Raw genomic sequence first — 24,742 nt, forward strand, 5'->3', positions numbered from 1 at the left:
GATTAGAATTTAGGGTTTAGAGTTTAATGTTATGCTGACGACGTAAAATATTTTTTTTGTAATTATTACTTTTTAAATTTAAAAACATAATATAATTTGACAATATTTTGTTTCCTTTTTTAAAAGATATCGAATATAAAATAAAACAATTCTATTGATTGGTGAACCTAGAGGTTCACCCTAGGGGTGGACCTAAGAATAAGTCTTTTAAAATATAATTTGGCTAACCGTACTCTGACCAGATTCAAAGTTAAGAACAATGTTTCTTTATAAAAATTTGTATAGTGTGGAAATTCAAGTATAATCTTGTTAGACTTGCATGGAATTAAAGCATAACGTTCTTTACTTAATAAAGAAAATGATAAAGAAATTCTTCATGTAAAATATTCAGAGGCGTTTTTAGAAATATATATTTTAGATTTAGAGGATCCCAGAAAAGAAAAAAAACATAGCTGATATGAATAGAGAAACAATTTCGAAACCCACAAATATGAGAAATTTAAAACGGTAGACTCTACTAATATGAAGATTTTGGAACATTTGTTCAAAATAAGAGAAGAACATGATTGAAACTTATAGCCAGTTTGTCCTGTAAATGTTGATTTCACTGTTATGTTCGACAACAAACGAAACATTGATTCGTAGCCATTACCATACGTAACCTTGATTCTCGAATAAAATACAAAACCTAAACCGGCAGAAATTAACACAACACAATTTGCAATTTGATGTGTGTTTTACAGTCGTTTTGATGTTTGTTTGATTATAAAAGACAGTTCATCTTATATGTTATACGATCGTTTGGATGTGTGCTTGATTATTTTCGGCCAGGACATATAGTAGAGCAGAGGCTTTAAATTTTATAAAATATTTACATGAGAATTACTATAGGTTATAATCATTGTGAGAAAGAGAACACGACACATTTTATAAAACCGTACTATATGCATGTGTATAAGTCTCGACAATAAAGTCTGACCAGTGAAAATAATTGTAAATACTCTAGTAATGAGTGGGTCTATATCAATGGTTGCTGAGAGTAGCTCTCATGATGACACGTCAGCAAATGGCATGCTCGTAAATATGTTGCACTTTAAAGGGTATTCTTTAAAATTGCTTCTCTATTAATAATAAAGGGATATGTAATGACCCAAACCCAAGTCCACATATTCAAACCCGCAAAGGTCCAAGCCCAATCAAATTAGTCTAAGATAATGGCTATAAAAACTCCTTTTCATTTTGTTTTCTCTACCAAACCATTCAAGAAAATCATAAGTTAGAGAGAAAGAGTTGAGAGATTGAGAATGGGGAACTTTTGCAGAGGCTGAGCCATAACCGGAGTTTGCCGGAGTAACCGCACGCCGTGACCAAGCTGAGCTCATCACCACCGCTCGCAACCCTAGGTAACCACCGCAAACCGCCATGCATTTAGGGGGCGACTGGTTTTACCGCTACCCCCCGCAAACGCAGTTTTTGCGGTTGGTAGCGGTTGTCGGCGGTTTGCAACAATCACTCAAATCGCTCTAAACCGCTTGAAACCGCTTCGAATCTCATAAATTCAAAAGCTGGCTCCAGCTAGCGTTTGCGGTTGCGGGCGGTTGCTGGAGGGTAAAATTTTTTTCTTTTTTTTTAAAACAATATATATACAAAAGTAAAAATATTTAATAAAAATTTTAAAATTGAAATTATGAAAATATTAAAATATATATATTATATTTTAATTAATATTATAAAATTTTATAATAAAAACAATTTCAATAAATTTTCAAAAATTAAAATTATAACTTTCTAAATATAAATTTTATATTTATTATAATTTTATGATTTTTGATATTTTTATAATTATATTAAATATAAATATTGTTAATTTATTATTTGACTTTTACCGCATTTGGTAGTTAACCAGTCATAAGTCACCCGCAAACGCACTAATTTTAAACCGCAGTACCAGTCGTACAAATCTCTTAAAACCGCTAGAAACCGCAACCGCCCGCATCCACAAACTCCCGCAACCGCAACCGCAACCGCTGCGTTTGAACCAGTCAGGCCCTTAGTTCAGTTTCGGCCGTTTTAGTAAATCACCCATAACTTCCTAACCACTGCGAATTTCGTGCATGAAAGACCACCATCGTGTTTCTCTCGTCGAGACGAAGCCATAGAAACTGACCGTGCTGCAATCAGAGTCCGGACGAGCCCTCACGCGCCCCCCGGAAGATCGCCCTTCGCCAGCGCGTGAAACAGACGCGCCGCCGTTCGCCGAAGCCGCCGTGCTCGGCCGCCGTGCGCCCGACACCGGGAAGCTGCCGCCATATCGCCGCCGCACCTCCGCCGTCGCCGATGACTTTTCCGGTAAGACACCGCCATCCGCCGTTGCCGCCGCCGCCGATGACTCGCCGACGACTCGCCAACCCGGCTTAGTCGACCCGGTGAGTCAACTCGGTGACTCGGTCAACCGGTTGGTCTGACCGGTTTAAATTGATTTTGATTCGGTTAGGGTAAACCGGTCGGTTAAGTCAAATTGATTTCTGATCAAGGGTTGACCAGATTGATCTTTGACCAGCGAGTTGACTTTTTCATAAACTTTGACCAGACTCGTTTTAAACCATTCGAAAGGCGTTTTGACTCGATTTCTCGCCCTGGTTTCAGATTTGGAGTCTATTTGAGCATCTGGAGTCCATAGATACCACTTCTTCTTGTTGCTAAGGTGAGGGCTTCTCCGTTTAAATCCCGAGCTAGTTTAGTACTACCATTATGGAAAGTTTAGTTTCAAAACATGATCCGTCTCTGTGAATCGAGTCTGTTTGAGAGTCTTGCTTGTTCATTATTGATATTGATTGTTAAACCGGAAATAGGATAATAGAGGATTCAACGGTTGATTGAAATGATTGATGTTAAGAACTGTTAAATATATATATGTATATATGCTAGTCCATGTGTTGAGATTGCGGGGTGCATAGGTGATTGCACTAGGCCGCATGTTTGAGAGATCGCGGGGTACGGAGATATCTGTACTAGGCCGTGTGTTTAGCGGGGTACAGAGACATTTGTACTAGGCCGTTTTGTTTGAGAGATCGCGGGGTACGGAGATATCTGTACTAGGCCGTGTGTTTAGCGGGGGTACAGAGAAGTTTGTACTAGGCCGTTTTGTTTGAGAGATCGCGGGGTACAGAGATATCTGTACTAGGCCGTGTGTTTAGCGGGGTACAGAGACGTTTGTACTAGGCCGCTTGTTTGTGGAGATTGCGGGGGTACAGAGTGGACTACTGTACTTACGACGCTTGTAGAGTCATATATATTTACATCCTTATAAGGAAATGCGTTATGATATCATCGTATTGGTTGTAGCATGTCTAGTCCACTAGACATATGTTGATTGTTTTGTGTGGTGTAATAGACGCCGTGTTTGTTTCATGCTAGAGCTAGGCCTACATTTTAGTAGTGCCATGAACTCAGTCAGTGGTTTGCGGTTTAGCATCCCCATACCTTACTGGGTGATTCCCCTGTCACTCACCCCTCCTTCTTTTCCCTTTCAGGTGAGACCGATGAGCAGGAGTGATTATACCGGACCGGTGCTTTTGGGCTTTTACTACTATCGAGCTTTGGACTTCTATCACTTTTATCGTTTTATCGCTTTTGGGCCTTTGGGCTCCTATCTATCGTTTATGTTATCTCGTATTTCGGACTTTCAGTTCATGTCGTACTTTATATTTCGGATGTTATCGTTATTGGGCCTTTAGGCCATGTGGTATCGAATTGACTTTTGGAGATTATTATTATTATTTTGGTTGTATTATATTATTATTATTTTAATTTCGCGTTTATATTATTTTGAGAAAGTCGAGTGTGACAATTTTTAGTATCAGAGCTATTTATTTATCGTAATATTTTATTATGTAATCGGGGTGTCACATTTTTGGTATCAGAGCTATTTATTTATCGTAATATTTTATTATGTAATCGGGGTGTCACATTTCTGGTATCAGAACGGGGTTCCATCCTGGCTCCGACCCGGGATGGCGATTTTGGAGACCTGGTTTTATTCGGTTTAAACGGTTTTAGACGATTTCAAAATATTTTCGGAGATTTGGGAATTTTGAAAATGAAAATAAATAGCACATTTTCGTTCGGAATCACTCCTCTTTAAATGTTGGTATCCAGAGTTCAGCAGAAGTTAACTTTTCGCTTCCCTTTCAGATGGCGCCTAGGAAGAGAGTTGTTCGTACTCAGACCGTCAGAGATGCTAGAGAGGTTGAGGCTGAGGACGAGCATGTTCAGCCCGCAGTTCCGCAGCAGGCGGCTCCACCTATTGATCAGGATGCTTTGAGAACGATGGTTCAGGATGCGGCTAGGCAGGCTGCACAGGAGGCAGTCCAGCAAGCTGCCCAGGAGGCTGCCCGAGTAGCTGCTCTGGAGGTTGCCAGACAGATGGCTGCTGTTCAGCAGGGTCAGCAGATTCCGCATGGTCCTCAGGTTCAGGTGCAGAAGGGTCCGCAGATTCACGTGCAGCAGGCCCCACCTGTTCAGGTTCAGCATGATCATCAGGTTCCACATCAGCCGGCTCCAGCTCAGCAGTATCCTCAGGTTCCCGTTCAGCCTGTTCTAGGAGTTTTTCAGGTTCCACCGCCACCACCTGCTTTCCCAGTTCAGGTGCCCGAGGTTGATGAGACATTTATCAGGGTGTTGGGACAGATGAAGTATGTGAGTTTGGAGCATTTCAGTGGGATGACGGAACCTACAGTTGCTCACGATTGGAAGCACAGTTTGGATAAGTGTTTGAAGACCATCTCGTGCCCGCCAAGGCTCAAGCTTAACATCGCTGAGCTTTATTTGCGTGGAGACGCATCAATCTGGTGGGATGGAGTGAGATTGATGCACCGTGGCGAGCTGACATATGATGATTTTCTTTACGCGTTCACCAAGAAGTATTTTTCGAGATAAGCTTTGCATGAGAAGAAGAATGACTTCGAGCATTTGAGGCAGGGAGCAAAGTCTGTGAGGGAGTATGAGCGGGAGTTTAACCAACTCCGCAGATTTGTGGGTAACACCATTGATGAGGAGGATCTGATCAGGAGGTTCTTAGATGGGATGCGAGTAGAGCTTCGTGGTAGATGCAGTGTGGTTACCTACACCAGTTTGGAGGATCTGGTAGGGAAGGCAGCTGTGCAGGAGAAATGTATGGTAGAGGAGTAGAAGTTCTCCAAAGCATTTCAGCCTAAGGCCGGAGGGACTTCGGGATCACAAAAGAGGACTTGGGAACAGACTGGAGTACCCCGTTGGGGGCGTTGTCATCGCCAGCATTTTGGGGAATGTCTCCAGTGCTTTAACTGTGGTATGTCTGGGCATATCTTGAAGAATTGTAGGAAGCCGTCACGTACTCAGGTTGCAGCGCCAGCAGCGGCAGTAGCACCAGCAGCGGCAGCGAGGAACTGTTACGGCTGCAACCAGCCAGGTCACATTTACAGAGATTGTCCGAGGAGGGGCAATGCAGCGCTTCCACCACCACTGAAGCGTCCAGCCATCGCTCCACGTGTGTTTGCGGTTGGAGATCCCCAAGGAGCTGAGCCGATAGCGGGTATGTGACTTTTCCATACTTATTGTCTCTGAATATTTTGGTGTGTGGTTATTATGTGTAGTTAGTAAAAATCTTGTGTAGGATCAATTTCGGTTGGAGGAGAGTCAGCTTATACCTTATTTGACACGGGAGCATCTCATAGTTTTGTGAGTCCGCGCTTAGTCCAGTCTTGGTCTTTTCGGGGTGTCTTCGAACCGAAGGCTAAGCAGATTCAGACTGCCGGCACGGAGAAGCTGGGAGCAGTTGGCATTCATCACGATGTACCAGTTATTCTTGCAGGAGTTGAGTTGCTCAGAGATTTGACGGAGTTGGAGATGAGCTTCTACGATATTATACTTGGGATGGATTGGTTGTCGCGACATTGAGTAGTCTTGGATTGTCCGAAGGCAAGAGTTAATATCCCTAGAGAAGAAGGAAAGATCATTTACGAAGGCATTCAGACACACCGGGAAATTCCTATCGTCTCCATGTTGCGTGCAGAAGAATTATTAGAGGGTGGAGCAGAGGGATTTTTGGCAACCATTTCGATGGTTAAGGAGGACGGTAAGCAGAAACTGCATGATATTCCAGTGGTCGCCGAGTACGAGGACGTTTTTGAGGCTTTAAAAGGGCCACCACCAGCTAGAGCGGACGGTCTTATGATAGAAGTAGAGCCAGGAGCAGCACCAGTTTCACGAGCTCCATACCGTCTCGCACCAACTGAGATGGCAGAGTTAAAGAAACAATTGGAGGAGCTATCTGATAAGGGGTTTATCAGACCGAGTACTTCACCGTGGGGAGCACCAGTGTTGTTTGTGAAGAAGAAAGATGGGACTTTTAGACTTTGTATCGACTATAGAGGTCTGAACAAAGTGACCATCAAGAATAAGTACCCGCTCCCGCGTATCGACGAGTTGTTAGACCAGTTGCAGGGAGCTTCATGGTTCTCTAAGATTGACTTAGCATCGGGATACCACCAGATTGCGATAGCTGAGGGAGATGTGCGGAAGACGGTATTCCGTACACGTTATGGACATTACGAGTTTGTGGTGATGCCATTTGGGTTGACAAACGCACCGGCAGCATTCATGAAGCTCATGAATGATGTGTTTCAAGAGCACTTGGATAAGTGTGTGATCGTTTTCATCGACGACATCTTGGTTTATTCTCGGAGTAGAGAAGAGCATGCTGAGCACTTGCGGATTGTGTTGGGTAAGCTTCGGGAACATCAGTTGTTTGCCAAGCTAAGTAAGTGTATCTTTTGGCAGAGGAAGATTGGATTTTTGGGTCACGTGGTTTCAGAAGCAGGAGTTGCCGTAGATCAGGAGAAGATTACCGCCATTTCAGAGTGGCCAGCACCTAAGAGTGCGACGAAGATTCGCAATTTTCTCGGTTTGGCTGGATACTACAGAAAGTATGTCAAACGTTTTGCTAGCATTGCAAAGCCAATGACACGGCTAACAGGAAAAGACAGCCGATTTTGATTGGATAGATGAATGTTCGAGGAGTTTCACTGAGTTGAAGCGACAGCTGACCCATGCGCCAGTTTTGGTACTTCCGAGGCCAGGAATACCATATAAGGTCTACACTGATGCGTTAGGCACCGGATTGGGATGTGTACTGATGCAGGAGGATCAGGTCATTGCCTATGCATCATGACAGTTGAGGCCTCACGAGGCCAATTATCCTACGCATGATTTGGAGTTGGCAGCAGTTGTATTTGCATTGAAGATCTGGAGGTCATACTTGTATGGAGAGAAGGTGAAAATTTTCACGGACCACCAGAGTCTGAAGTACATATTTACGCAGGCAGACATGAATTTGAGGCAGCGTAGATGGATGGAGTTGTTAGTAGACTACAACTTCGAGATCACATATCATCCGGGAAAAGCCAATCATGTGGCAGATGCCTTGAGTAGGCGCATAAGCAATGTATCGGGAACCAAAGAGGTTCAAGAGCTTACTGGGACACTTGCTAGCCTCAGATTGTGTGCAGTTACCGTGGATGGAGAGACAGTTGGCGTTGAGGCTGTGGAGCAGGCAGATTTACTGTGGAGGATACGCAAACCTCAAGATAATGATGAAGCTTTGTGTAAGCAGATCGAGATGGAGAGTATTGGTTATCATACAGCCTCCAGCGGGATGTTCATGTATCGGAAGCGGGTTTGTGTGCCAGATAATGAGCCGTTAAGGAAGGAGATCTTACGGCAAGCACACCACTAGAATTTTTCTAACCACCCAGGGAATACGAAGATGTACAGGGATATGAAGCGATATTACCATTGGCCTGGTATGAAGAGGGATGTTGCTTCATTTGTATCGCAATGTCAAACGTGTCAGATGGTTAAGGCTGAGCATCAGGTGCCTAACGGGTTATTACAGAACCTGCCTTTGCCAGAGTGGAAATGGGAAATGGTAACTATGGATTTTGTGATGGGTTTGCCGACCACATCAGGAGGGAAAAATGCCATATGGGTGATCGTGGATAGACTTACCAAGTCAGCCCATTTCCTAGTGATTAAGAAGACAGACAGAGCCGATCAGTTGGCACAGATCTACATTAGCGAGATTGTGAGATTGCACGGAGTTCCCGTGAGCATTGTATCGAATCGGGATGTAAAGTTCACATCTGAGTTTTGGAGAGCCTTTCAGAAGGCACTTGGGACAAAAGTCCATATGAGTACGGCTTATCACCCGCAGACAGATGGTCAGTCAGAGAGGACTATCCAGACCTTAGAGGATATGCTCAGGGCTTGCGTCTTAGATTGGGAAGGTAGTTGGGTGAAGTACCTACCTCTAGCCGAGTTTGCCTACAACAACAGCTATCATTCGAGTATTGGGATGGCACCATATGAGGCTCTATATGGTAGACCTTGTCGCACACCACTTTGTTGGACAGAAGTGGGGGAGCAACGTGAGATATGTGGGAACCGAAATTCGCACTGTCGATTTCCGTTTAAATAAGGAAACTAGGAAAACCCTAATTTCCCAGAGGATCCGGATATCTGCTAATTACCACACGTCAAGCAATCAGAACACGAGAATAACAACGATAAAGTATTAGAGATTGAAAAGAGAGAAAAGTAGATCTTGTTCCGAATCTGCGTATGAGCGTTACAACAAGGTATAAGCCTGGACTCGAGAGCTGTCGGCGAGATTCCTAGTTCGAGCAACCCTAAGACGGCTAAACCTAATTGAGTCGCAGCTCGAAATAACAAAAACGGAAAATTGCCTAAATACTGTAAGTGCTAAGTTTTGCTCTGAAAAAAGTCTCTCCCCATGCCTCTCGCCTTGGACTCCTTATATACTTGCTTCAAGGTCGGTTTACGCTTTTACTCTTCTGCCCTTAAGCCGTCATAGCATAAAATGGAGATATTCTATTTTTTCCGATCTTCGTAATTATCCTCAAAATTTTGTATTTATCCCCAGAAACTTGACATTTATCTTTCCTTACGCGCCAAGCGTAAATCGTACCACGATTTACGGGCTTTTGGTTGAGAAATCGTAGGGTGGGCCTCGAGTCGTGTTTTAGATCCCTTTGGGCCGTCTTCCGACTCGAAGCGTTTACTACGATTTCTTTCGATAAAGAACTAACTTTCCGCGGTTTCAATCCGCAAAGTTTGATCGATGATTTAGAATAGCGGAAAACATGAACCGAGTTGGCTACGGTCTTCGGGAGATAGCATCGAAGGTTTGACGAGAATGCATGGACTGGTGTCGTATCGACATTTCGGAAGAGCTCGGTCGCTACGTAGCGACCAAGCTTTGCTCGAGCCCGGTCGCTACGTAGCGACCGAGCGGGACGGACGCTCGGTCGCTACGTAGCGACCGAGCTTTGGCTCGGGCTCGGGCTCGGTCGCTACGTAGCGACCGAGCTTTGGCTCGAGCTCGGTCGCTACGTAGCGACCGAGTGGAACGGATGCTCGGTCGCTACGTAGCGACCGAGCTTGGCCGAGCTCAGTTGCTACGTAGCGACCGAGCGGGACGGGCGCTCGGTCGCTACGTAGCGACCGAGCTTTGGCTTGGGCTCGATCGCTACGTAGCGACCGAGCTTTGGCTCGAACTCGGCGCTACGTAGCGACCGGATAGCGTGCATGTGCGGTAGTTGCGCAATGACCGAGCTTGGTTTTTCCACTTTGAGCTTTCAAGGATACTTCTTCGTAAAAACTTCGTATTGGTTATTTTTTACGAAAATCATATTTTTCTTTTACTATCTTTTCGAAAATACGATTTCCGAGGGTTTTCGGGTGTTAATTCTGTCATCACCGTTTTTGACCCCAACAAGATAGAACCAGCCATGGTTCAAGAGACGGTAGAGCAGGTTGAGATGCTCAAGGTTTGGGTTAAGGAAATCCATGACCGTAAGAAGAGTTATGCAGATAAGCGGCGTAAGGATTTGGAGTTTCAGGTTGGCGATCTGGTATACCTGAAAATGAGGACATTTCAGGGAGGATCTAAGACTCGAAAACTAAAGAAGCTTAAGCCGAGATATATGGGACCATATCCTATTTTGGAGCGGATTGGAGCAGTTGCCTACCGATTAGATTTATCAGAAGAGTTATCAGACTTCCATGACGTGATTCATGTTTCGGTTTTGAGGAAAGTCCTGAGAGAACCGGAGCTCATTTTGAAGCAGCCGCCCAGTGACCTTGGTAGAAATTTTCATGCGCCGTGTCAGCAATTAGAGTTATTGGATCGTCAAGTGAGAGAAGATCATGGTATGATGACCATGTTGGTCAAAGTTCGTTGGAAGAGAGACGATATTCAGGAGGAGACTTGGGAGTCCGAGGCAGAGATGAGGATTGAATATTCGGAGCTATTTTCGGACGATATTGGAGAGCCAGTTGGTGATTCGAATTCAGGGTCGAATTCCTTATTAGTTGGGGAGAATTGTAATGACCCAAACCCAAGTCCACATATTCAAACCAGCAAAGGCCCAAGACCAATCAAATTAGCCCAAGGTAATGGGTATAAAAACTCCTTTCATTTTGTTTTCTCTACCGAAACCATCCAAGAAAATCATAAGCTAGAAAGAAAGAGTTGAGAGATTGAGAATGGGGAACTTTTGCAGAGGCTGAGCCATCACCGGAGTTCGCCGGAGTAACCGCACGCCGTGACCAAGCTGAGCTCATCACCACCGCTCGCAACGCTAGGTAACCACCGCAAACCGCCATGCATTTAGTTCAGTTTCGGCCGTTTTAGTAAATCACCCATAACTTCCTAACCACTGTGAATTTCATGCATGAAAGACCACCATCGTGTTCCCCTCGTCGAGACGAAGCCATACACACCGACCGCGCTGCAATCGGAGTCCGGACGAGCCCTCACGCGCCCCCGGAAGATCGCCCTTCTCCAGCGCGTGAAACAGACGTGCCGCCGTCTCCGGCCGTCGTTCGCCAAAGCCGCCGTGCTCGGCCGCCGTCAGCCCGACGCCGGGAAGCTGCCGCCGTATCGCCACCACACCTCCGCCGTCGCCGGTGACTTTTCCGGTAAGACACCGCCACCCGCCGTCGCCGCCGCCACCGATGACCGGCGCCGGTGACTCGCCGACGACTCGCCAACCCGGTAAGTCAACTCGGTGACTCGGTCAACCAGTTGGTCTGACCGGTTTAAATTGATTTCAATTCGGTTAGGGTAAACCGGTCGGTTAAGTCAAATTGATTTCTGATCAAGGGTTGACCAGATTGATCTTTGACCAGCGAGTTGACTTTTCCATAAACCTTGACCAGACTCGTTTTAAACCATTCGAAAGGCGTTTTGACTCGATTTCTCGCCCTGGTTTCAGATTTGGAGTCTATTTGAGCATCTAGAGTCCATAGATACCACTTCTTCTTGTTGCTAAGGTGAGGGCTTCTCCGTTTAAATCCCGAGCTAGTTTAGTACTACCATTATGGAAAGTTTAGTTTCGAAACATGATCCGTCTCTGTGAATTGAGTCTGTTTGAGAGTCTTGCTTGTTCATTATTGATATTGATTGTTAAACCGGAAATAGGATAATATAGGATTCAACGGTTGATTGAAATGATTGATGCTAAGAACTGTTAAATATATATATATATATGTATATATGCTAGTCCACGTGTTGAGATTTCGGGGTGCAGGGTGATTGCACTAGGCCGCATGTTTGAGAGATCGCGGGGTACGGAGATATATGTACTAGGCCGTGTGTTTAGCGGGGTACAGAGACGTTTGTACTAGGCCGTTTTGTTTGAGAGATCGCGGGGTACAGAGATATCTGTACTAGGCCGTGTGTTTAGCAGGGGTATAGAGACGTTTGTACTAGGCCGTTTTGTTTGAGAGATCGCAGGGTACAGAGATATCTGTACTAGGCCGTGTGTTTAGCGGGGTACAGAGACGTTTGTACTAGGCCGCTTGTTTGTGGAGATTGCGGGGGTACAGAGTGGACTACTGTATTTACGACGCTTGTAGAGTCATATATATTTATATCCTTATAAGGAAATGCGGTATGATATCATCGCATTGGTTGTAGCATGTCTAGTCCACTAGACATATTTTGATTGTTTTGTGTGGTGTAATAGACGCCGTGTTTGTTTCATGCTAGAGCTAGGCCTACATTTTAGTAGTGCTATGAATTCAGTCAGTGGTTTGCGGTTTAGCATCCCCATACCTCACTGGGCGATTCTTCTGTCGCTCACCCCTGCTTCTTTCTCCTTTCAGGTGAGACCGATGAGCAGGAGTGATTATACCGGACCGGTGCTTTTGGGCTTTTACTACTATCGAGCTTTGGACTTCTATCACTTTTATCGTTTTATCGCTTTTGGGCCTTTGGGCTCCTATCTATTGTTTATGTTATCTTGTATTTTGGACTTTCGGTTCATGTCGTACTTTATATTTCGGATGTTATCGTTATTGGGCCTTTAGGCCTTGTGGTATCGAATTTACTTTTATATTATGATATGGAGATTATTATTATTATTTCGGTTGTATTATATTATTATTATTATTTTATTTTCGCATTTATATTATTTTGAGAAAGTCGGGTAGTGTTTCAAAAAAAAAAGAGAAAGCCGGGTCTGATAATTTTTGGTATTAGAGCTATTTATTTATCGTAATATTTTATTATGTAATCGGAGTGTCACATTTTTGGTATCAGAGCTATTTATCGTAATATTTTATTATGTAATCGGGGTGTCACAAAATATATATAGCTATGTCACTTTATAAGCAGTAACCACTCAGCTTCACATCTTTATTTCATAAACTGTTTGGGATATTAAATGTGAATATAACTCTGATCACGACGTGTCGTGTGTCTCTAGGTTGTAACCAATCTCTCTATCAGATTGATTAAACTAATCACTGACCGATCCAAAAAGAGACTTGGCTTCACCTTACTCCTCTTTTAAACCTGAGAGACAAACTCCCAATATAACTGTTATATTCTCTGCAGAAAACGCTCAGAAACAAATACATCTCCTCTGCTCTTATCTGGATCATCCTGAGTCTTGACATCACAAACTTGGATCTCTTGTCTCAGGATTGTTGAATGTACTCAATAGAGGTTAATGATTGAATGATCTTATTATACTGAGATTACACCATATATATAATACATTACAAGTAGGGTACTTAGGCAAGTATATTTACACAGTCTATATATTGTACACACAATTCAATGCATCTTTCAGATTTCATTTACATTAGCATTCTTTGCCTCTCTCAGATGCGGTACTTCGTTTTTGATTTTTTTTAGTTTTATGAAGACTACTCACTCTTCTCATACTCGTTTAAAAATATTGAGTTGGGTGTGTTGATATATGCTGATGACCTTCTCATATGTGGTGATAACTCTCACATGTTAAAGCATTTCAAAGAGGATCACCTAATGCCTGGAAAATGAAAAAGCAAGGCACTGTATCACACTCGTCTGCAGGGGCAGAATAAGGGCCATGTCAGTTGCTAACCGTGAGAAGGAAGTGGATTCGCAAAATTGTTAAAAGAACTTGGAAACGAACAAATTCTGCAAACTTATGTTGCATGGAATCACAGGAAGATGCACGGAAGCAGAAACCTTTGGAAGCGTAAAAGCGAATTTTATAAAATATATCAAGAAGGGGATGCTTATTGGAAGCATATAATATATATATATACACTAGGGTAGCCTGGCGCTACGCGCCGGATTTCGATGATAATATATGTTCTAGTGAAATTTAAATTAATTTTATGGTCATGAAAAATAAAGTATTTGTCTAACACATGACTATGCATTAATTTTCTTTCAATCTTGCATCATTGTTCCTAGAATTATTCTATAAGACTATATTAGCATTTTATATTAGAGTATTTTATAACATTTTAATATTTGTTGATTTTGAAATAATTTGTAATAATTAGATATAGTGTCCATACATTTTACAAAAGAGATATGTATACTCGTAATAATTAGATATAGTACTTCTACATTTTAGAATATATATATATATATATATATATATATATATATGCTGGCTAGACACATCTCGTTAAATTTTTGAGGATTCATTCAAAACTTAAACGTGGATTGCTTTTGTTACATTGAAGCTATAATGTGGTAAACACCAAGCAAATATCATTATACATAGTTACATTTTTCTGGCTGAACTACAATTCATTAAACAAAAAGCAAGTTTACCCGAAACAAAGAAAAGACAAATTTAGAGATAAGAGCGTTGAATTTGCCACTGCATCAGCCTCACATTACATAATCTACGAATATTATATAAAGAGCAAGCTTTAAAGAAGTGAAATGTTAAATATCAAAGAAAATTCCGCTAATTTCCTTGGTGAGTCCTTATCTTGAAGCATTTTAACTAACACATGCGTATTAATTAGACAATAGGGATGCCTTAAAATCGAGACAAAAATATGAAGAATACTTTATTTTTCATTAGGAAGAATATGATACCTATAAAACATATAAAAATGATATAATATTCTCTTATATCAGCCGAAAATTCTTTTTTAGAATCGAGACTAAAAAAATTTAAAACATATTTTGTTTACACTATTTGGCAGAACACACCTTTCAAAAATAATAAAAGAAGCTGCTTCTTCTCAGATTTATCGTAGCTAAGTCACTCCTCTATAGATCATCCAGTTCAGTAGATTTCGAGCTGCAATGAGATTTGAACACCGAAAGAATGAATTATCTATCCCATATAAACTTAATAAATCAAAATAATTTGAACTGCGGTGGCGAATGTACTTTTTTCATTTATTTGAAACCTGATATTTTAACCAATGTTTAAGCGAAACAGTTGATGGTTGCATACAATAGCAAATGAAAAAACAAAAAATAGTGTGAGTTGAGTTTTTAGAATATATTTTTTGTCCACTCGAATATGATTAGTCGTCTAACTTAAAAATTCTTCAAGAACACATTGTTTGTTTTCCCTGCCATGAAAGTGATATAGTCAGTATTTGAAAACAGAACCAGATCGGAAATAGTATACCAACAAAACCTGTTTAATGCTAACTCAAGGTCACATACACATCACTGCGACAAGAAGAACAGTGTAAGGAATGCAAACCACGTGTTTTATTTTAAAATGTATAAAATTATTTATTCAGTGTTGAGTTCGGCATGAATTAGAAATTTACTTATCAATTTGATGGTCGCCATCACACGGTATTGATAGTGGTGAGTTCACCGATAACATATCAGATAATTAGCATATTAAACCTGTTGAGTACGAGTTTGGTAGGTTGAACGATAGTGAAATGAACTCGGTTTTTGTGGGTCTTACAAAGACGTTCTATTCACAATATGAGATAAACAGTCGAGGTTACAAAGAGATTAGGGAAAGAAGGAAAAGGTCGGAGCTTTGTTGAAAGACTCCGACAGAAACACTAAGCAAGGCGATTGATCGTAAACCCTAGATCTTGCCGTCAATCTCTTAGTGTCTACTTGCGGATCCCTTTCTTCTTCCCATTCGTTCTTCTTTTATAGGCTCTACATGTCTCTCACTCGTTCATCCTGGCAGTTTGGGCTTAATTTGATGTTTAATGGGCTTTCCAGCCGAGCGATGGCTTGATGGGCCGATACTGATCCAGTCGGTCATTTGATCGTGAGGCTGAGTCGATCGAGCGATGGCCTGATGGGCCAAGACTGATCCAGTCGATCGCGAGGCCCAGTTGATTAGCTTGGATTCTAACACCGATCATCATGTTAGATCCTGGTTAGTCTCCTGATAAAGTTGGTCCGAATCTTATTAACCGATGGGCCTTGTGTGAGAATGCTAAATTCTTCTCCAACAGTAAGCCCCCCCCCCCCAGTCCGCTTGCGAAGAAACATTGGTCTTCGCAGTGGAATGTCATGAATTGGTTCTGAGGGTAATGGATTCGGTCTTGTCTATTGTTGGAGTTCATTGATCGGTTAGACGACCGCCGCCCTGGGTGATCCGGCAATCAACGAACAACCGTGATGTTTCCACGATTCCTTTTGGCGATCGATTGACCGTCTGGTCTTTGCCTATCGATTGGTCGCCTCTTATGCCGCATGTCGTGCGGAAATCTTGAGCGTCGCCTCCGTTGGCGCGGGATTCTGAGTGTAATAATATGGGCCCAAAAAGGCCTAATAACAGTATTATCTCCAAAGCCCGTTATTTTAGCTATAAATAAGGTCTTAATCTCTTATTTCTTCACTTCTCTTCAAACCCAAATGTACTTTCTCTCTCCCTTTCTCCCTTTCGATTTCCATTCTTTCTTTCACCTCCCTTTTTTTTATCTTCGGGATCGATTGGTCGATCGTTCTTTGAGGAGGAAGGTTCGTTGTCTGAGATCGGATTAGGCTTTTCTCACGATCGATTGAAAGTCGATCGATCGGTCTTGGGTCATCCGCGCGTGCCGTCGATCGCTCCTAAACGGATGGATCCGGCGATTAGGGTTAATCGCGACGACACGGCTGCTCGATCCGTTGATTCGGGGGCTGGCACTGAAGAGCCGCTTGATGGAAGCGAAGGTAGGCGACGTCTTATGGTCGATCGCGAGCACTCCGCGGCGAGCGATGGCGATGGAGGCGTTGGGCATCTTGCGCGCGACTCTCGTCCGGCGAAGGTTGGGCCCGCCGGGAAGCGCTCGAGCAACTCCGAGGCTGCGGGGCAATCATCGCGGAGGTCTATTCCTTCGCCGACCGAACGACTGACTCCGTTCCGTTTTTGCTGTGATGGAACGATTGAAGAACTTCCAGATCTGGCTCCGTCATTCGATCGGTCGCGGGGAATAGATGGGCAGGATTGGGGCGACGTTGCCCCTACTCATTCTACTTTGGAAGGGGTTTCCTTGTTGATGGAAGCGAGCCGAGCATCCGGCGTCACTTTCATGATCCCGAGATCAGACCAGCGTCCATGGAGTCCGCCGGTCGGATACTGCTGCGTTTACGAATCGTTTTTCGGGGAGGATTCGAGGTTGTGGTTTCCAATTCCTCGTTTGATCACTTCTTATTGCTTTCGGCAAGGGATCGCCATCAGTCAGCTCATGAACGGGGCGATCAGGATCGCTGTTGCGTTAATGGTTATGGCGCCTGAGATTGACGTGTGATTGACCGTTCACAGTTTCGAGAAACTAACACAAGTTCAGCCAAAACCAAACGGGCTTTACTCTGTGCAGATGAGGTCGGGTTTGAACGTCTTTACGAGTCCCCTTATCAAGACTAAGAGATGGCAACGCTCTTACTTTTATGTCAAAGCAGACGATGCTGGATTCGTTGATCCGCTAGAAGTCGATCGCCGGGTTTTATGGAGTAGCAGCATTGGTAGATCGTTTTGTGTCGACCTGTTCCTCGTGTGGTGTTGATTCTAACTTTTTCTTTAAAATTTTTGCAGTGGGTCGTCCAAACACCTTTGGTCCTTGGGACGCTTTTCGGAGGGACTTACCGAAGATCGTCGTGCTCCGATCCCAAGAGTGGAAGGACTTTGACCGCAAAAGAATTTGTCGTCAACGAAGACGCGTTGCTAACGGTTTGTCTCCTTTATATTTCTTTTTTTTTCCTTTCTTCTCGACCGATCGATTGATTGTCATTATCTCTTTTTGTTTTATATCTTTTCTTCTCCTCTCCTTTTTGTTTTGGCAGTCGATTGAGCAGCAAACGTTCCTTGCGAGGAACCGAAGGGAAAGAAAAGACTAAAACTTCCGATCATGGGGACGCCTTCTAGAGTGTATCCAGACTACAATGAAATCTTGGCTGCTCAACTGAGGGACGCAAACTTCGGCCCTTCGGCGAACACGGATGGGACGGGTAGCGCAGTTGCGGACATATCGATCGATCGGGCGCCAGCGCCGGTGATCGTTACAGTTGATTCTGGCGTTGAGGGATCCGTTGACATTCGTCCGCCGAAGAAAAAGAGAAAGAGGACTAAGTCTTCCAAAGAGGTGACGGCTGATCCTCCTTTGGATGGAGATGAAACAGAGGCTGCTCAAACCCAACTCGAACCAATGGGTGGTGACGAGGTGGATGAAGGTGATGAAGTTGCTCCCATAGAGGATTCTACAGGTCCGCCCGGAGATAAGTCTTGGGGGGGGGGGCAGACCCGGGAGCCTGGTGAGGTGACTCGTCCGATCGGCGGTAGGATGCAGACGACTCTATCTGTTTATGAATTTGCGTTTCCAGACAAATTTGCTGAAACACTTCGTGCAGATGCGGAGGTAGGCGTTTGTCTGTGGGATTGTGTTTGATTGCTTACTTATCTTGTTCCTTTGGGTGACGATCTTCTTATCATCTATTGATCCTTTTCTTTTTGTTGGCTTTCTCTTGGTTTAGGCTGCTGCTCGGAAGAATGCTCTCGTGATGGAGTACGAAAAAGCTTTGCAGAAGATGACGTTGGACCTTAAGGAAGCGGAAGAGACGATCAAGATAAAAGAGGCTGGGCTTGAAGCGGCTAGAAAGGAGAAGCACGATAGGGATAAGGAGTTGGCCGCTGAGCGAGGTCGCTATTCCCGCGAGCGTCGGCAAGCGATCCAGACAGCCGCGGATCTTGAGGAGGAGTTAGAGACCGCAGGGAGCACAATTTCTCGGCTAGAGGCGGAGAAGGGCGAGGAGCTTGAGAAGACGAAGAGAGCGATGGATCGCATGAGACAATCTCGCAATCGCGAGCTTTTATCCGAGAGAAGTTGCGTGGTTTCTGCGGCTAATAGGCGTTTCGACAAATTTTGGAAGTATATTGCTGAACGAGATGAAAAGGAGGAGAAGCGTCTACTCCACGGTATGGCTCTTGGAACCTTGGACGCGTTGAGTTTATTGGAGACAAAGGGACTGTCTGTCCCGCAACAACTGAAAGATCTTTTGACTGCTAACGAGGAGAAGTTCAAGAAAGAGGTAGAAAACGTTAGTTTTGAAGTTATCACGGAGAACGATCTTGCTCTCTCACCTCCTCGTAGGGACTTGCTTCCTTATGGGAACCAATTTGGGTCAACCTTCGGCACCGTTGATTCTGATTCTGCGACGGCTCTTCGATATCCTGTCCTTTGTTGTGAGAGTTCGACCGCTGCTTTGGATCCGGCCGTTGCCTGTCGATCGGCGGCTGTCACGTCCGATGGTCGTGCGGTTACTCAGGACAGTCTTGGGGTTTCTGCGCCTGTGGGGGTCGCAGAAGCAGGAAGTGTTGTTTCGTCGGAAGTAGCCACTGAAGAATAGCCTTCAAGGGTTGATCGTGCTACCTTGTTGTTGTTTTACTACTTATGTTTTTTTTAATTATTTAGCACCTTTTGTTATGGCCTCTGAGCTCTGTCTCTTGTTTGGTCGGCCGCTTGCTGTTGCATTTGGTCTGGAACCGTTGTTGTATCTTTTGGATCTTCTTTATTCTCCTAGTTTCAGACGCTCTCCCCTTAAATTCTATGTAATGTGTTAGCTCAGCTTCTTGTGATGGAGATGTGATGACATTTTCGATCCGAAATGGTTCGTGTCAAGGTCATGTGTGCATCTTTTTGACAAAGAGAAGATTAGCCTTTGGAGTAAGGCTGCTAGAGAAGCGACTATGACTAGTTGCGAGCAATGTGCGAACTTGTCTTAGGATCGAAAAGAATTTTGGCGCAGTGAGCCTATTGATCTTTGAACTTAAGCTCGAGCTTCTTGCTGGCCGACGTGTATATATGATCTCTGGCTTCTTTGACTGTCGAGCAAATGATGGGGCTTTAAACCCGCGAGAAGCTTCCGTTGATGGGGCTGCGAGAAGCTTCCGTTCGCGCCATGTCTTTGGTGAGTACTCCAATTAGGCGACTTTGGCTTCAAAATTGGAGGACCGAGAAGCTCCTGTTGATGGGGCTTTATCACGGATTTGCCATTGATGCTGATGGCGAGTCCGGACCGTGAGATGTATAGTCATCCGAGTCGATCAGAAGTGACATACAAGCGTTCGCGCGGTGTATTTGGTGAGGACTCCAACTTATGTATATGAGTTTTTTTTGTTTGGAGTATGGCTGGACCTGATGACAGGCTGCCTACGTACCCCTGGTAAAGGGATCAAGCCAATCGTAGTTCGATTTGACCGAACGGCGTCTTGGTCATTTACCATAAGTTAAGGCAAAAGTGACGAAAACGTGCTCATTCGGTGTTTGGACAGAAGTGACGTGGTGTCATCTGTCTGGAGCTGGGCGAAAGTGACGTATTGTCATTCGTTCGGCTCTAAGCGAAAGTGACGATAAGGTCATTCGCTCCTTTTTTTTTTTTTTTTTTTGGGGAGACGGTTAGATGAGGTACTTCCGAAGGTTGGCGGCGTTCCACGCTCGTGGCACTGGGTCGCCGGCGGAGGTTTCCAATCGATAGACACCAGGCTTAACGATCTCGACTATCTTATATGGTCCTTCCCAGTTTGTCCCCAACTTGCCGGCCTTCCATTCTTTCGTGTTTTCGAATACTTGGTCGTTGAGTTCTAACGGTCGAGCGCGAACCTTCTTGTTGTAATAAGATTCGACCAGGTGTTGGTAGTTCTGGATATGGAGCAGCGCATGGTCTCTTCGTTCTTCGATTGCGTCCAAGGCATCAAATAGCATTTCTCTGTTGAGTTCCTCGTTCTGCGGCATCTTCGCTCGGCGAAGACTTGTAACGTTGACTTCCGCCGGAGCCATAGCCTCGACTCCGTATGCCAGAGAAAATGGTGTTTGACTGGTCGCACTTCGTAGGGTTGTTCTGTGTGACCAAAGAACTCCATCCAACTCATCGGCCCAATGTCCCTTTTTGAGGTCCAAGCGTTTTTTGATGCCATCCAGGATTGTCTTGTTGGTGGCTTCGGCCTGTCCGTTGAATTGGGGGTAGCGAGGCGTCGCCGTGTTCAAGCGAATTCCCCATCGTTCTAAAAAACCGCGGAAGTCGTTAGAAATGAACTGAGAGCAGTTGTCAGTGACGATTTCGTAGGGAAGGCCGTGCCTGCAAATGATGTTCTTCCAAACAAAGTTTTGGACTTCTTTGTCTGTTATGTGGACGAGTGCTTTCGCTTCGACCCATTTGGTGAAGTAGTCCGTCATGATCGAGGCGTATTTGCGTTGTCTGGAACTTGGCATTGGTCCGATGAGATCCATCCCCCAGCGCATGAATGGGTAGGGAGCTGTCATAGTTCGCAGAGCTTCGGTCGGGCTGTGTATGTTCGGTGCGTGTCGTTGGCATTTGTCGCACTTGCGTGCATTTGTTTCGTAATCGGCGACCATGGTTGGCCAGTAAAAGCCGAGGCTTTTTACTTTAAGGGCTAGCGCTCGTCCGCCTGAATGGTTCCCCGCTGCTCCTTCGTGGGTTTCGGCCATGGCGAGAGACGCTTCTTCCACATCGAGGCATGTTAACAGAACTTTGGCGGAGGTCCAACGACGTAGTCTTCCATCGATGAGAACGTAGTTCGCACTCTTGGTTTTCAGTCGACGGGCTTCCCATTTGTTTTGCGGAAGTGATCCGTCTGAGAGAAAACGGATAAATGGGGTTCGCCAGTCAAGCGGTGTATCATTCGGTCGATCGCCTGATTCGCTTATATCCATCCCTTCTGCTGCGTCGATTGTTACTACATGATCGCTTTCATCGTGCGATAGAGTAATGCTTGGTTTGTCAATCTGCTGAATTGGAATGGTCCGCTTTACTTGATCTTTTGGACTGCTCCCGAGCGCCGCTAGAGCATCTGCGCAGACGTTTTCTCCGCGGGAATCTTTGTAAGTTGAAAAGACTCGAATTTTTTGGCTAGGTCTTGCACAACTTTAAGGTAAGCGTCCGTTCGCTCGTTCCTAGCGTCGTAGTCCCCGCTAAATTGATTAGCAACCAATTGAGAGTCGCAGTAGGCGTGGACGCGCTTTGCTTGGACTGCTTGCGCAAGGCGTAATCCAGCAATGAGGGATTCATATTCTGCTTCGTTGTTGGATGCTTTGAAACCGAGTCGGAAAGATTGCTGGAGCAATTCCCCGGTGGGGGATTGGAGGTGGATACCGATTCCTGAACCTTTAGTGGAGGATGATCTGTCGACGTGCAGGATCCAGGTGGCGTTGGGCAGTTGTAAGTCTTGTTCGAGTTCCGGCGTTAGCTCGATGAGAAAACCGGCCAACACTTGGGAGTTTGCAGCTGGTTTGCTCTGAAACGTGACGTCGTACTCACCAAGCTCGATGGCCCACTTTGAGAGTCTACCCGAGTGATTGGAGTTTTGCATGATGGTTCGTAGTGGTAGGTTTGTCAGGACGAAGATCGAATGAGATTGGAAATAAGGCCGAAGTTTCCTTGCTGAAGTCATAACCGCCAACGCCATCTTTTCGAGGGTCGAGTACCGCGTTTCTGTGTTGGTCATGCGTTGGCTGGTATAGAATACTGGACGCTGCTCGCCTCGTTCATCTTTGACGAGCACACTACTCACAGCCGCGTCGGAGACTGCGACGTAAAGGTATAACGTGTCACCTTTGTCCGGCTTGGCCAACACTGGCGGTGTTGTAAGATAGCGTTTGAGCTGTTCGAATGCATCCTCGCAGCGTTTGTTCCAAATGAATTTCTTGTTGCCGCGCCGCAGATCATAAAACGGGAGGCACTTATCGGTCGATCGTGATATAAATCGATTGAGGGCGGCGATTCGACCGGTCAGCCGTTGCACCTCGCGACTGTTTTTTGGACTAGGAAGATCAAGGATGGCGGTTATTTGCTTTGGGTTTGCCTCGATTCCCCTTTGAGTGACTATATATCCAAGGAATTCGCCGGACGTTACGCCGAAAGTGCATTTCGTTGGATTAAGCTTCATCCCGTACTTGTTCAAAATGAAGAAACAATCTTTGAGATGGTCGATATGGTCGGCTGCCTTTCGGGACTTTACCAGCATGTCATCAATGTACACTTCCATTGTGGCTCCCAATCGCTCGGCGAACATTTTATTGACGAGTCGTTGGTATGTCGCGCCGGCATTGTTGAGACCAAAGGGCATTACTTTGTAGCAGTATATCCCGCGGTCAGTGATGAAAGCTGTTTTCTCTCGATCGTCTGGATGCATCATTATTTGGTTGTAACCGGAACCCATGAATGTCAGCAGTTCGTTTCCTGCTGTTGATTCGACTAGTCGATCGATGTGAGGGAGAGGGAAGCTGTCTTTAGGACATGCTTTGTTGAGGTCTGTGAAATCGATGCAGACCCTCCATTTGCCATTCCTCTTCTTTATGACGACTGGGTTTGCCAGTCATTCGGGATACTTCACTTCCGTGATGGAGCCTGCGTTCAGCAGTCGGTCGACCTCTTCATTGACGGCCTTTGATCGTTTGGGGCCGAGCTTGCACCTTTTTTGACGAATTGGTTTGAATGTTGGGTCGACGTTGAGCTCGTGTGTAGTGACGCCCGGGTCGATCCCTTTCATGTCGGAGGTAGACCAAGCGAAAGTAGAGATGTTATCCCTGAGAAACAAAATGATCTTGTCTTTCGTGTCGTCGGGAAGGTGGGCGCCGACTCGGACGATCTTGGCTTGGTCACTGTCGTCGATGGTTACCTCGAGAATCTCTTCCTTGAAAGGGTATATCTTCTGGATTGGTTTGGCGACTGAGTTAACGTGGGAAGTCGCCTTGCGGTTTTTTTATCTCGGCGACGAGGAGATCTCGAGCAGCTGCTTGGTCGCCCCGAAGAGTAATGATCCGTCCTTCGTTACCAGGAAATTTGATATATTGGTGATAGGTCGAAGGGATAGCCTTCATCGCATGGATCCATGGTGTACCTAGGATTGCGTTATATGGAGCGTGAACGTCGATGACGGAGAACTTGACGTTTTTGGCGATGCCTTCGGCGTACACTCGCAAGCATATCGTTCCGAGCATGGTTTCGGTTGACCCGTTAAAACCTGTTAGCGATCGCGCGGACGGTTTCATATCGTCGAGGCTTACCCCCATCTTGACGAGTGTTCTTTTAAAGATGAGATCGACTGAACTGCCAGTGTCTACGAGGACTTTGGTGACCGTACAGTCACTAATTCCGACGTCAACGAGGAGTGAATCGTTGTGCGGCATGTGGACGCCTGCCGCGTCTTCGGCAGAAAAGGTGATTGGAGGGCTAGCCTCTGGAGTGGTAGGCCAGCGCTTAGTTGTGATTGCCTACCGTCGGAACGCTTTCTCAGATCTGACAGAATCGTTGCCAGGAGGGGATCCTCCCATGATCACGTTTAAGTGCTGAAACTGCTCTTGGTTCTCTTCCTCGGGTTGTACCGTTCGTTCAGCTCTAAGTGAATTGAGACGTGTACGCAGATCTTGAGTCTTGCGTTGATATGGAACGATTGGCTCTGGCTCCGCTTTGGAACGGTCGATCTTGCATCGTTTGAGTTTTTCGCGAAGATCCGGGATCTTCGAGTTAAGCTTAATTCGAAGATCAGTCATCTCGACACAATCGGATTGGTTGCTTGACAACAGTTCCCGTTTAAGTTTGTCTTGCCGATGGAGTGGATCTTTTCTCTTTGCGTCTAGGACGTGTCGAGCGTCTGAGACATTGAGCTTCCTTATGGAACGACTGATCCTAGGCGGCGCCCCATCGATCTCCATAAGCGTACTGCTGCTTCCTATTGTTCGCGTCGAGGTGTCAGTGAGAGTGGGGCTTTCGACCGTCTTTCCGGGTTTTTGGTTGAGTGAGTGACGTAGATCGTCCTCCGGCATTGCCGTTGTAGATGGCGTGCTCGGATTGTGAAAATCTTTCGCCGAGCTTTTGGTTTTTCTTCGTCGGAGGTTGACTCCTCGTCATGATGCGATTGGTCGCCATCATCTGTCGGAGGGGAGTCTTCTT

At 45.1% G+C, this 24,742-nt stretch overlaps 1 protein-coding gene and 1 long non-coding RNA gene across 2 annotated transcripts; both read right to left on the reverse strand.

Annotated features, from left to right (window-relative positions):
* Positions 1-13,050: 13,050 nt before the first annotated feature.
* Positions 13,051-14,716, reverse strand: LOC125607314. The gene is made up of 2 exons (XR_007338480.1): positions 14,573-14,716; positions 13,051-14,256 (listed from the first exon to the last, which is right to left on the reverse strand). It is a non-coding gene; the product is annotated as an uncharacterized LOC125607314 (long non-coding RNA).
* Positions 14,717-23,165: 8,449 nt separating this feature from the next.
* LOC106407963 lies at positions 23,166-23,979 on the reverse strand. The gene is made up of 2 exons (XM_048777181.1): positions 23,625-23,979; positions 23,166-23,518 (listed from the first exon to the last, which is right to left on the reverse strand). Exons 1-2 carry the CDS (start codon positions 23,977-23,979, stop codon positions 23,166-23,168), a joined length of 708 nt encoding a protein of 235 aa, XP_048633138.1.
* Between the last annotated feature and the right edge of the window lie 763 nt (positions 23,980-24,742).

This window comes from Brassica napus, chromosome A3 (genome assembly GCF_020379485.1).
Source record: "Brassica napus cultivar Da-Ae chromosome A3, Da-Ae, whole genome shotgun sequence".
NCBI lineage: Eukaryota > Viridiplantae > Streptophyta > Magnoliopsida > Brassicales > Brassicaceae > Brassica > Brassica napus.